The sequence below is a fragment of the Schistocerca piceifrons genome, chromosome 2 (assembly GCF_021461385.2).
Source record: "Schistocerca piceifrons isolate TAMUIC-IGC-003096 chromosome 2, iqSchPice1.1, whole genome shotgun sequence".
In the NCBI taxonomy this organism is placed as follows: Eukaryota; Metazoa; Arthropoda; class Insecta; order Orthoptera; family Acrididae; genus Schistocerca; species Schistocerca piceifrons.
Window position 1 is genome coordinate 306,559,718 of NC_060139.1, and position 14,097 is coordinate 306,573,814.

At 41.7% G+C, this 14,097-nt stretch overlaps 1 protein-coding gene across 4 annotated transcripts in view; it reads right to left on the reverse strand.

Moving 5' to 3' along the window:
* Positions 1-203: 203 nt before the first annotated feature.
* The window catches only part of LOC124776153 (pre-mRNA 3'-end-processing factor FIP1), a 108,194-nt gene continuing 94,300 nt past the window's right edge, over positions 204-14,097 (reverse strand). For 2 of the 4 annotated variants that reach the window (XM_047250992.1, XM_047250989.1), the window contains exons 7-8: positions 10,094-10,380; positions 204-448 (exon numbers count right to left, since the gene is read on the reverse strand). In XM_047250992.1, the coding sequence (XP_047106948.1) occupies positions 301-448; positions 10,094-10,380 (435 nt within the window). In that variant the 3' untranslated portion in view covers positions 204-300. The remainder of the gene's footprint in view (positions 449-10,093; positions 10,381-14,097) is intronic. The other 2 variants (XM_047250991.1, XM_047250990.1) reach the window with 2 other exon arrangements.

Sequence of the window (14,097 nt, forward strand, 5' to 3'; positions counted from 1 at the left end):
ACGAATTGCCTCAGGACAGTAATGAAAAGTTGGGAAGAAGATTTTATAAAATGAAATGACTAACTGTGTACACTGTTTAGTTTCCAAATTAAAAAGTTTCACAGTGTAAGCACTTGCAATATGGTATATATGCTCAAAACATATCCTTCACTTTTGGAGTAAGCGACTTTTAGGGAGGTGTGAGCTGAGGAAATAAAAACCCATTTTTGCTTATTGAAATAAAAATTATTTACTGCTTGATAATTAATGTTGCACATTTTAAAGTTTTTGTCAATGTGTATTTATCTTATTTGGAGCACATTATTCACTTTCTTCTTTGCTCTTCTCACGGTCAGAACGACGTGACTTCTTCTTCCGATGACTACGATGACCTGGGCTACGACTGCGACTTTTATGTCGCCTGGAACGTTTCTCTGTACTACGGCTCCTTGAACGGTGTCGATGAGATCTGGACATAAAATAAATTGCAAAAAATTAGCAAGTTTGCTGCTTGCTTCAAGGCTCATATTCATAAAAAATACCTAATATAATGTGGGATGTGTTGAAAGCTTACATAGGCATATTGTGTGTAACTCCAGTATTAATGTGTTTTCATAACTTTTGTTTGTATGGTGCATAATAAATGAATAGTTTTCCACTCCCCAAGTATCTCTGAGGCAGTTAGCCAATGTTTTTCAACCAGTTTTGTGTAAAAAAAAGTATAGGCCATATGTCTTATATATTGGGCATTGTGACACACACTGTAACAAGCTTTTGCTTCTTAAAGATTATGTTATTAATAGCAATAAGAATACTGTCATTAAAAGGTCCTATTAAGAAAAATAAAGAAAGTGAGTCAGACAAACAGGTAACATAAGAATAAGTTTACACTAAATTACAGCTGAAATTGGCAAGGGTACCTATTTTTTTAATGCTAAAATGACACTGCATTATTATTCATGATTAACAGTTAAAGGGGCCAAAATACTGCTGTATTGAGAGCTATTGTAACAGGCCAGTAGATGTGTCGCACACAGTCACCATTCAATCAGACATCCAGATTTATGATATAATAAGGAATAAGAAATAAAGGAAATATGAACACCGTTCTATCACCACTATTTAGTATGTTTATAAGGATGCTGGAATCTGAAATTTTCTACTGGAAAACAGTGAATATCAGGTATCAAAAGCATTAGCTTCACTGGAACACAGAATCCACTGAACTGTTAGGACCTAACACACTATTATTCATTCGTTTTTTATTCTTCCCGTGGCTGCGGAAATAGTATTTAGAATTAAGTGAACAAACAACATATTACATACTTTTCTATGGCCTTGGAAATGTTTCTTGACTTAATGCACACCACTTTAACAAAAGCTGTAAATCAACCACCAAATCTACAAATGAGTTTATTTTAAATTACTAATAATTGGAACATGTATATTCAAGAAAGCTTAACAAAGTAAGAAAACTAAAAAATATTAAATCTGCACTGAACAGTTGCCTTTCAATTAAATTTAGCTTTTTCATAAACATTCAGTTATCAGCTGCACTCTTCAGTGCAGCCATAAACTGAAATAATCAGATGTACTGTTACTTCTGGCAGGAATGCTGAATCTTATATCCAGTTTAAATCATTCAGTCACTACATTTGCTCCTGCTTGTATTCTGATAAAAAGCACGATTTCATTCCAAATGACAGCGAAACAATAATAAATTTTTCCCAACTATGCCATGAAATGTTTGGTGGTAACCTACGTCCCAATTCTCTGCTGCTACATGTTGCAAAAATTTTTGTACTGTGACAGAATATATACGGATCACCATAGTCTATATTACATTACCAAGTTTCACAGTCTGCACTACGCCTTTGACTACAGCAATGAATGCTCAAAGTATCCTAAACAGAACATGCGGAACTCCAGGATGGAATATCAACAATATTACAAAAAGTATAGATTTCTACTCACCGTAAAGATGACCAGATGAGTTGCACACAGGCACAACAAAAAGATTGTTACACATTTAGTTTTTCACCAAAGCCTTCTTCAGAAAAGAAAACATACACACATTCATACAAGTAAGCACATCTCACGCACAAATGATCACCACCGGAACCTCAGACCAACCGTCACATTAAACATAAGTAGCCAGCAACCTGGAGTGGGTCGGAGAAGGGTGATGGACAGACAGCAATAAATGGGTGGGAGGAGAGAATAATGCTGTCAAGTGGAGCATGCAGGGACTACATGGAGGAGTGACAAGGTTGCTAGGCACAGAGTTGGGAGACTGTGAGGCAAGAAGGTGGGCAGGAATGGGAAGCAGAAACGGAGAGGAGCAGGGAAGGAGAAAGACAGGTGGAACAGGTGGGCATGCTGGCACAGGGTGGAAAACAATAAGGAAGAGTCGACATGAATAGGGAGGACGTTATAGGAAAGGGCGGGGGTGACTGTTGGCTGGAAGGTGGGGGAACAACAGGTAACTGTAGGTTAGGAGCAGGATAATTTTAGGAGTGGAGAATTTGTTGTAAGGATAACTCTCACCTGCACAGTTCAGAAAAGCTGGTGATTGAGGGGAGGATACAGACAGCCTGGGTTGTGAAGCAGCCACTGAAATCAAGCATGTTATATTCAGCTGCATGTTGAGCCATGGTTTACATTGCTCTTGGCCACAGTTTGGCGGTGGCTGTCCATTATAGTGGACAGCTGGTTGGTAGTCATACCACTATAAAAAGCTGTGCAATGACTGCAGCAGAGCTGATATCTGATACAGCTGCTTTCACAGGTAGCCTGGCCTGTGATGGGCTAAGATAAACCTGTTGCAGGACTGGAATAGGAAGTACTTCGTGGGTGGACTGGGCACCTCTAGCACCCGTGTCTTCCATAGGGTTACAATCACTGTGGCAAGGGTTTGGTATTGGGAGCAGCACAGGGATGGACTAAGATGTGGAGGTTGGATGGGTTACAGAACACCACTTTCAGTGGTGTGGCAAGGATATTAGAGAGGAAATCCCTGATTTCAGAGCATGATGATAGGTAATCAACACCCTGATGAAGGATGTAGTAGGGTTGTCCCAGTCCAGGACGATATTGGGTGATGAAGGGGGCACTCCTTTGTAGCTGGTTCTTGGAGGTGGTGGGGGCATGTGTGAGGAAATGACACAGAAGATCTTTTTGCAGACTAGGTTTGTGGAATAGTGCTTATTTGTCCAAGCCTTGGTGAGGCTTTCAGCATACTGAACAAGGGAGTTCTCATCACTGCAGATACGCCTTCCCCAGGTGGCCAGGCTGTATGGGAAGGATTTATTGGTGTGGGAAGGATGGCAGCTGTCAAAATGCGGGTACTATTGGTGGTTGGTAGGTTTAATGTGGACAGAGGTGTGGATGGAGCCATCAGAGAGGAGGAAGTCAACATCCAGGAAGGTGTATGGCAGACTGAGGAAGACCAGGTGAAGCAAGAGGGTGAAGAGGTGTTGAGGTTATGAGGGAATGAGGATAGGATGTCTAGGGCCTGAGTCCAAATCATGAAGATGTCATCAATGAACAGAAACCAGATCACTGGTTTGGGGTTTTGGGATGCTAGGAAAGTTTCCTCTAGATGGCCCATAAACAAAATGGCACAGGAGGGTGCCATGTGTGTGCCCATGACTGTGCTGTGGATTTGTGTGTATAGGAGTATGAGGAATGAGGTAGAGAGTTTAGAGTCTGAAGGATGTTGGGAAAGGTAGTGCTCAATAGTGGCATGATCATGAGCATGAGGGATGCTGGTGAATAGGGAAGCAGCAACAATGGTGACGAGATAAAGGAATGGGGATGTTGAAGAAAGTGGTTGGTATCTTTGATGTGGGAGGTTAGATTTCGGGCAACTGGTTGGAGGTGTTGGTCAATGAGGACCGAAATTCCTTTGCATGGGGGCATAATAACCAGCTACAATCGGGGATTCAAGATTGCTGTGTTTGTCGATTTTAGGGGGCACATAGAAGGTGGGTGGGTGGGGTGTTATAAGGGTGAGGAGATAAGGAGATTCAGGGGAGAGGTTAAGGAAGGGACTAAGGCTTTAAGCAAAGATTGGATGTTATGTATGAATTCCGGGATGGGATCACTCAGGCAAAGTATATAGGTGGAGAAATCACACAACTGGCACAAGTCTTCAGTCAGGTAGTCACTGCAGCTCATAATGATAATGGTAGAACCTTTGTCTCCAGGTAGGTTGAGTGGACGAAGATTTATTTGAGGCTGTGTATGGCTGCCCTTTCTTCTACTGAAAGATTGTTCTTAGGAAGGGACCTGGAAAAGGATGGTGAGGCCACATTGGAAGTAAGGAATTCCTGGGAGATAAGCAATGGGTCGTTAGGTGGTGGGAAGGGAGGATCGCAGTTGGTTGGTGGTATGGACTGGGAGAGGCAGGGTTCTTTGTTGGGATTAGGTTGGCTTCTGATGGAAGCATTGGTGCAAGTAAGTGTTTCGATTGCAGGGATCAGGAGAAGGAGAGTACGTCTTTGAAAAGTCTGACAGGGTTAAATTTGGGTGTAGGGTTAAAGGTGGCACCCAAGCTACTGGTGATTATTAATGTGTGTGTGACGTGCTTGCTTGTATGATTGCGTGTTGGTTTTTGTTTTCTTTACTGATGACGGCTTTGGACAAAAACTTATTATGTAACAGTCTTTTCATTGTGCCTGTCTGCAACTCCATGTGTCATTTTTACTGTGAGCTGCAATCTACCCTTCTAATATAGTTAGCATCCTTATTACATTTATTCTTAAGTTTTCAGAATCTTTCATATACATCACACGTGGCCACAGAGCATGAGCTTACCCCAAAGTGAATTAGATTGATTGATTCATTGAGGGAAAGGAGGCGGGGGTTATGGGACCCAGGGGGAGGAGGCGGGAGGGGATATGGGACCAAACAGCAAGGTCATCAGTCCTGCAATTCCAAGTTACTCACGGAAGAGAGAGAATCTGCTAAAAGTTGACGCATCCAGTCAGAGGAGTCAAACTATAAAATGCGGTAAAATGGTAGGTCAAATCTAAAAACTGGAAAAATAGAGGGATAAAAGAGAGATCTTTCCAGGGGGAGTTGTCATTGGTTCCAGTCTGAAGAAACATGAAGAGTGACCCCTACCACAACCACACTGCCCCTGCTTCAGGAGTAAAGCAAAACCTTATACTTGAAAATAAAAACCTTATATATGAAAATAAAAACAACTTTCATGGAGGAAACAGAGGACCACTTCAACCATCCATGAATCATCTGCTAATATTAAAATTAAGGAATCTGGAAGACTATACCTAGTACAAAGGGTCAAAAAAAGGGGACATTCCAGCAATATATGGGATGCCGTCAGTCTGACTCTGCAACCACATTGTGGGGGTGGTTCGTTACATAAGAGGAAACAATGGGTGAGCCTGGTATGACCAATGCATAGACAGCATAAGACCGTGGACTACTTCTGAGAGGAGCGGAAGCAAGAGAGCCAAACCACAGTGGTCTCCTTGCTTGTGTGGAGTTTATTACTGAGAGCAGTAGCACACCATGTCATTCCACTTTTGGGCTAAGAGTATTTGATGTAGATCCATCCACATATCCACAGCTGAAATCATGAAAGGGACAGGGGGGGCTAAGTACTGCTTCTCTAGCCAAACAGTCAGTCAGTTCATTCCCTGGGATGCCCACATGACTTGGGACCCAAAGAAAGACAACTGAGCAGGCGGCACGGCCAAGGGGAGAGAGGAGGTATGCACAACAGAGACCAAAAGGTGACAAGAGCAGCATCGGTCGATAGCCTGCAAGCTGCTTGTTGAGTCTGTACATATTATAACATTGTGGAGGGAGGTCTGAGTAAGAAAATGGAGTGCTCTGCTAATGGCTAGCAGCTCTGCTGTGAACACACTACATGTTCCCAGCAATAAATGGTGTTCTAAGCCAGTAGAAAACATGAAAGCGAATCCCACCTTATCTATTGTCTAAGAACCATCGGTGTAGAAGATGGTACACTTTGGAACTCTGCAAGAATGGAACGTACAAGACACCAGGAGACCATAGGGGCAACAGAGACCTTAGGACCCTGGAATAGGTTAGTCCTAATTCGTGGTCTAGGCACCATCCAAGGGGGGGAGGGAGATAAATGGGGCACATTCCAGTGTCCAGTGTGCAAATGGAGATCTCGACAAAGGGAAGTGAAATGCATTCCAACAAGGAATCCCACCTGTGGGTGGTTATCAGAAGGGAGACATACCTCATTTGCAAAGAGGTACATGTCTAACAAAACGAACGTGGTGTCGCTCCAGATTAGCCCAGTTATTCTCATCAGTCTGCAGGATGAGGTCCCTATGAAAAATCACCCCCTGGACCATATTCAGAGACTGGTGAGGGGTAATAGACACTGGGACATTGACAAGATGATCACACGCACGAAGAGCTACAGATTGGATGGCATAAGAAGATTTGGTCAACAGGGGGCCCGACCACATCTTGCTAAGAGACTCCACTTCACCAAACTTGTCCTCTATATTCTCCACAAAAGATAATGGCTTTGTGGCAGTAAATGTGTCCCCGTCTGTCCTAGTACAGATGAGGTAGCGAGGAAAGTGTTCCATCCCCAGCTGGTGTGCCTGGCGCTCCTTCCAGGGTGTAATCAAGGAAGGGAAGGCTACTGGGGCTTACGAAGCAGCATTGAATGATCCATCACCATTTGAAGAGACTGTTGTTTAAGAATGGCCAGATTTTTGCAGCTTGATACGATTCATGCACCAAGCATCTGCCCTAATACCACCCACTCCGATAGGGGCTCTCTCCGTGGGCACCACGCAGCACAGCAAGGGCCATCCTTGCTGGGAGTTCGAATGCTCCAGGAAGACAAGCAACCACTCCTTGGCAATATGGGGGGAGGAAACAGCTCAGGTATCAGTAGTGTAATTCCTGTGTTGTCAGCAGGCTTAGCCAGATGGGTACAAAACAGCTCCACTACACGGACTGGCTACACATGCTGGTGATCTAGCGGGATGAAGGGGAAGGAAGGGGGATGTAGATGCTAGGGAGGGTGTTCTTCCCCAAATGGCTCACACTACAAACAGAAAATTTAGAAGTGGAGGTCAAACTTCACACAGGGACCTAAACGATAAAAAAGATGAAAGTGAACAGGCAGGAGGAACAAAACTGAAAGCAGTACAGGGAACTAGGTGGATAGCCAGGTTGACATAAATCAGAACACAGAGAGGGGCAGTAGGGGTTAGCAGGGAAGGCGCGAGGATAGGGAAGGGAGGGGCACAGTGACAGAAATGCAATCAGAGAAGGAAGAATGGGCTCCAATAGCTCGGGGACCCATGTGCACTATGCACGAACTCACGAAAGAAGCACGAGCCCCCTTGGCGGTAAGGTGAATTAGAATGTGTACTTACTCACAAACAAATTCCAGGGTTTCACAACCTTTAGTGGTACAGTCCAGGAGTACATCATCCATCAGTTTCTCAAGCAACTTTCAGGTCTATAATGGCATCACCGACACAAATATTTAAGTAGTTTAATGAGTAAATGTAACAATTCAGCAAAAAGGAGAGGCCACAGTCATCTAAAGGCACGTTAATGGCTGGCATAATACAGCCATAAAAGTATTCAGATTAATGCTTGGTAAGCATACATAAGTGCAATTAAAACTGCTGTTAATTCTGCTGCCATAATTCATGTTTCAGGATTCAATTGCATATTGTCCTTCATTTCCCAAGATGGAGTCTGTATAATCAGAGATGTTACCTGGGAAGTCTTCTGCTCTGCATGTATATATTATTTGATCAGAAGCTACATCTTCCATGTACTATAACACTGGTCCCATGTGTTGGTATATCCATAGCATATGGTGCTGTTCTGTGATATGTCAAACTTGTACTCATGGCACAGAAACTTTGTTATCACCTTATTTTGAAAATTCAAACCCCTTAGTTATCTAACAGGAGTGGGGATGTAATTTTGCCTTTTCAGTATCTACCTGTATAATATTCTACAGCAATTTCCCTGTTGTTATCCATTAATATTGACCAATGTATGACCAAAAAGCACAAACTTGAGTCATAAATTTGTAAAAAGTTTTATGGCAAACATTTCTGCACTGCGGCTTTGTCAATAATATGAGGGTTGTAGGGTTTACAAAGAGCTACAGCCTCGAGGGAAGGTTCTAGGCTAAATCCGACAACAGTGCCGTGCGCAGTGGTTCCCCCACTCTTGAGCCCTCCTGTCTGCGATTCACTACATTGCTCAGTGTTGGCTTGGCAGCTGTCAGAGATGGAAGTGTTTATCACTGCTCCTGCCAAGTGCACGGTTCGAGCACTAATCCAGTTTCTCCACGCAAAGAAGTTACCACCCGTGGAGATTCATCGGCAATTGACTGAAGTTTATGGTGAAGAGTGCATGTCCATTCAGCACGTTCACATTTGCTGAGGGTTGCAAAGAAGTTCATGATGAAGAACGGAGTGAAAAACCGCCAGTTTCGGATGCAATTGCCCAGAACATCAACAGTGAGCTGCTCAAAGATTGGAGGGTCACTGTCTGTGAACTTGTTGAACCCATTCCTGAAGCTTCCCATGGCACAACTGAAAGAACTTTAACAGAAACGTTGGATTATTGCAAGGTGTGTGCTTGCTGGGTCCCCCAGATACTGACTGACGGACACAAGGAGTAACGCCTTGACTGTGCTCGCAAGTTTCTTCAATGATGTGATGGGGGAGGCAACAAGGAGAAGTTGTTGGACTCTATCATCAAAGGAGACGAAACGTAGGTGTTTCATTACACTCCCGAAACCAAACAACAATCTCGTCAGTGGCGTCACTCCAGTTCCCCACCACCAAAAACATTCAAACAAACACAGTCGGCAGGAAAGGTTATGGCAACTGCATTTTGGAATTGGAAGGGGGTTCTCATCAATTTCATGCAACCTGGGACGACATGAAGCTCAGACAGATATTGTGAAACATTGAACAAACTCTGCCGAGCAATCCAGAATTGCCAGAGAGGACGACTGAAGAAGGGAGTAGTGCTTCTTCACGACAATGCTCAACCCCACGTCGCTCGTCAAACACACTGTTTTTGGCTGCCATCCTTTATTGTGAAAAAACACAGGAGCTTTTGAAGACATTTGGAAGGACTGTTATGCCCCATCCCCCATATAGCCCAGACTTAGCCCCCAGCGATTATCACCTCTTCCCTAAGCTAAAGGAACACTTAGGTGGCAAACGCGTCAAGAGTGGTGACGAAGTCCGAGCAGAGGTCACATGCTTCCTCAGTAGGTTGGTGGGAGACTTCTTTGACTTAGGAATACAAATGCTGAAGCACTGTCTTCAAAAGTGTTTAGAAAAAAATGGAGACAATGTTGAAAAATTGACAAAAGTGTAAGCTTTTAAACGATGTACAAATTAATAACAATAAACAATGTTTTCTATTTTAAAATATATGGGAACCTTACTTTTGGTACAACCCTTGTACAAACATGAGAACATTAAAGACATAACAGAAACTGCATCAGTTTCATCATCTTGTGAGCCAGTTCTGCACTAGTACAAGTGCTCACTGAGGCAAAGTCCAACAACATAATTAATTTTAAAAACACGTCATATTCAGTTTTCAAGTAAATGTTGCCAATTCAGTTTGATTTTATACTTTGTGAATTTTCAAATGCTAAAACTACTTGAAAGACATTGACTCTAAATTTTGAATGGCCTGATGTGAGGAGTCTGGCAATAACAATGACATCTTCTGTTTAAATTAAAAGAATATGGAGATGTTGGTTAAAATGAATCTCAAAAATGGCAATATGGTACCGACATCTTGATTACGTGACACCTAATAAAAAGAGAGACTCACAATCAACTACAGCAACAATATACATACAGCACTTTTCTATCAAGTTTGCAATATAGGTGTGTGTGAAACCACTCACTAAACATTAAAGGGAGTGTGTGTGTGTGTGTGTGTGTGTGTGTGTGTGTGTGTGTGTGTGTGTGTTTTACTGCCTTAGTGAAACAGTGTCACTTACTCTTACTCTAAACTTTTTACTGACGTTCACTTTTAACAAAGCAGAACAAATTGCAAAATAATGTTAGTAAAATCCTGGATCATGTACCTATACCTGTCTCGATGCCTTTCAGATTTGTCCCTGTCTTTGTCTCTGGTCCTCTCTCTGGGCTCCTTCTCAGAAGAATCCTTTGTAATAGATTCAGCTCTGCCACCTGCCACAGATGCGTTGTCGTCACCATGGTCTCTCAAAGAACTGCGGGAATCCTGGCTGGCTGTTTCCGGAGGCAGTCCACCAGATGATGCGGAGATGACTGGAGGCAAGTGGCTGACCATCGGCGATGGAGTGAGCACCTTCACATCAGAGGCAACAGGTACAGGTGTTGGCTGCCATGTCTGTCAAGCAAAGTAGCCTTGCTACAGGTAAATCGTTATTTCTGTTTTGAAATTTTTCCATGCTGTTGCTGAACCTCCATGAATGTATTTGGCAGCCAAAGGACATGAATGAAATTATTTTCCAGAAAGATGGAACTGTGAGGTACAATGAAACATCCAGTTTCTAAAGTAAAATCAACAGAAAAGTTAGAATAATAATAACCAGCAAGATTAAATAAAATATAAAAGGAAAACACACACAAACACAAACACACACACACACACACACAAATGCGCGCGCGCACGATACGAGTTCTGACACTAACATTGCTCCCTGACTCATTTATGATATTCATTACTGCAGCTGCACACTTCTGACGCATGATCTGCATCTGGGGTCATTTGATAGTCCCCCACCCATGCCACCAGTTTGGATTTCAACATTAAGAACCTCACAACATTAAGAAATTAGCTGCAGTTGCTTAAAATTATTCATAAGTCATTTGCAACTGGCTTAGATTAAAACAGTAACTGTTTTGCTTGAATGGTTCTCAAATGTAAAAGCAGACAATATTGTGGAAACTACGCAGTATTCTGAAGCAGCTGCTTTTAATCCTTGAGTTTGTCATCTTCAGTTGCAGTTGAAGACCACGAGCACCTGCCTTAAATATTGTGCAGTTTGTGTAATTTAAAGTGAAATGACTATATACAACCACATGCAGTGAAGGTAGCTTCCTGACTGAGATTCACTGGGAGAGTTTTAAGCAAATGAAAGTCAACTTCAAAGGAGACAACCTCCAAAAGTACTGTTCAACCAATCCTTAAGTATTCCTATTAGCATGGGATCCTCACCAGTATGAATTGAAAAAGGAGATAAAGAGGTGCGTTTTGTCACAGAATTGTTCTGTAAGCGCAGGTACGTCACAGAGGTGCTCATCAAACTCCAGTGACATACATTACAAGAGAGCTGTTGTGCATCAATAAGAAGTTTATTGTAAATATTGTCAGAGCTTCCATTCCAAGAATCAGGCAACATATTACTTTGTCAACATATACGGCAGGGAAATTGACTAAAATCGAACATCGATGGTGGCTTGCTGTTCTTTCTATACACCAGTTGTAAATGGCACATGAAAGAAGAAAAAATGATACCAAGAGAAATCATAAGGTGGTTTGGATAATGTAGCTGTGAACTGATTAAAAAATAATTTCAGTGTCCTTAAGCTGCCTTCTTAATACCATAAAATTCAACAATTGTGTACAATATCTTTGTATATGTGAGAATAGCGATGAAAGATCTCTGCCAAACTTGGCCTTCTGTCTCCTTCCCTTTCCACAGTACCTCCTTATATAATGAGAAGTAAATTGTTAAAAGATGACGAAAATCACTACCACCACTACTGGTATCTGAGCAGTGTACAGTTAATTTGGGTGTCATTTCAGGACCAAGCCAGCCTGATTCTGGTGCTTTTATCTTTACAAGCAATACACTTGAAATTAGTTACAATTAATGGTACCTCACAGTTTACTTTTTTTGATAATAACAATGCAACAGTTTATCACATACGTATTTAACAGACTAATACAGCTTTAATGGGTTGATTGCACTTGGGAAGATTTATATGTAACCACCCACCCATAACTGCAAATAATTTTAGTGAGTTGTCAGAACTGATACAGACAGACTGCACATGGAAAATCAATAATAAATTGCTTAAGAAATTACTGTGCCAAATAAGGCTAGCCCATATACCCATATTTTTGTGATTATTTGCAATCAATACTCGGAAAAAATTATGCCATGATATCTGTTGCATCATACAAACTTTTCTTTCATTTATAAAACAGTTCTCATGCTAATTAAAAATCCAACTGGGAATTTGCAAAATGGGATGAGGAAAGACAAATAGTCATCACAAAAGAAACAGTGTTGGGTACCAGATAGAAACATCTTGTTTATGTTTATAACTTGAACAACAGTGCCCACATCATTTTTATATGCTATCAAATGCTACCTTTAGACAACAAGTGGTTGTCTTTGCTCATACTTCATCATTTTTAGGTTATTATTTAAACTATGTGTTTATTTTCATATTCATAACACGAAATTTTATTTGAAAAATCCACTTCCACCACATTACTACAGGACATGCAATTTACACAAGTAATAGGATCAGTTACAACTGCAAATATGAACGACTCACATCACAGAAGACTACTAAGTTAGTTGATTAATTACACTGAGAGTGTACCGCACCATGAAGAGCCACATGCAAATATTTGAAGACTATTTAAAAGATTTATATTTTTTCTTAGTGTTTATTCTGTGGATCTAAGTGTTGTTATCTTAGGGTATGGACAGTCATTTCCCCCCCAGTCATTTCCCCCCCCCCCCCCCCCCCCTTCTCCTCCTCAAGATATGAGGGAGTTCAGTTAGTGGGGAGGAAAGGCAATAAATCAGTCCATATATACATAATCAGAAGAGAAGGAATATGGATGCTGGCAAAGTGTGTTCAGTTACAATGTTTTTATGGGGATTAATCATTCATAAAGGCTTAATTGGCTTCTTACTGTGACAGTATTACTCTGTAGAGTCATGAGCATTTGTTTCTGAGGCTGAAACATGTTGAGAAATATTATGTACTCAGTTAACATTCTCAACTAACAAAGCACTAATTTTAACTAATGCTTGATTCAGAAAAAAATTTACCCCTTTATTCATTCTCAGACCAAATTTCAGTTGAGACTGCACAAGTATTAACCACAATTTCTTAACTGAGTATGTTTAACTTTATTGTTTCCATGAGAAGCAGCCAAAGTTTTAATTATTACCTCAAAAAATAAAGTTACAATACATAATTCTTTTTTTGTTAGTTGGCACATGTCGAAATGGTGCAACCCATGATGATTCCTCGACTTGCGCCATAGGGTGGTGGGGTTTCGGGTTCCGCTGGATAGGTCAGGAGTCCACTACACACAGCAGGCGGCTACATGGGTAGCAGGGGTTGTGTGGCATGGGCTTGGGCGGTTTTTTAGGTTAGATGGCCTCAAGCAAGTACAGAAAGGGCAAAAGCCTCAAAGGGTGCGGGGCAAAGTCAGGGCATGCGGGGACCAAGAAGCAATCTATATTGTAATTGTAAAGTGTCGAAGCTGCGTTGGTAAAGTACTGGAACATCAAGCGCTGATAGAAAGCGCCGAAGCTGAAATTGTTGTAGGTATGGAGAGCTGGCTGAAACCAGAAATAAATTCTGCCGAAATTTTTACACAGGCAAAGACAGTATTTAGAAAGGATAGATTGCATGAACAGGTGGTGGCGTGTTTGTCGCTGTTAGTAGTAGTTTATTCTGTAGTGAAGTAGAAGTGGATAGTTCCTGTGAATTATTATGGGTGGAGTTTACACTCAACAACCGAGCTAGGCTAATAATTGGCTTGGCTCCTTTTGCCGACCTCCTGACTCAGCAGCATTAGTGGCAGAACAACTGAGAGAAAATCTGGAATACATTTCACCTAAATTTCCACAGCATGTTATAGTCTTAGGTGGAGATTTCAATTTACCAGATATAGACTGGGACACTCAGATGTTTAGGACGGGTGGAAGGGACAGAGCATCGAGTGACATTGTACTGAGTGCACTATCCGAAAATTACCTTGAGCAATTAAACAAAGAACCGACTCGTGGAGATAACATCTTGGACCTACTTATAACAAACAGACCCGAACTTCTCGACTCTGTAAGCA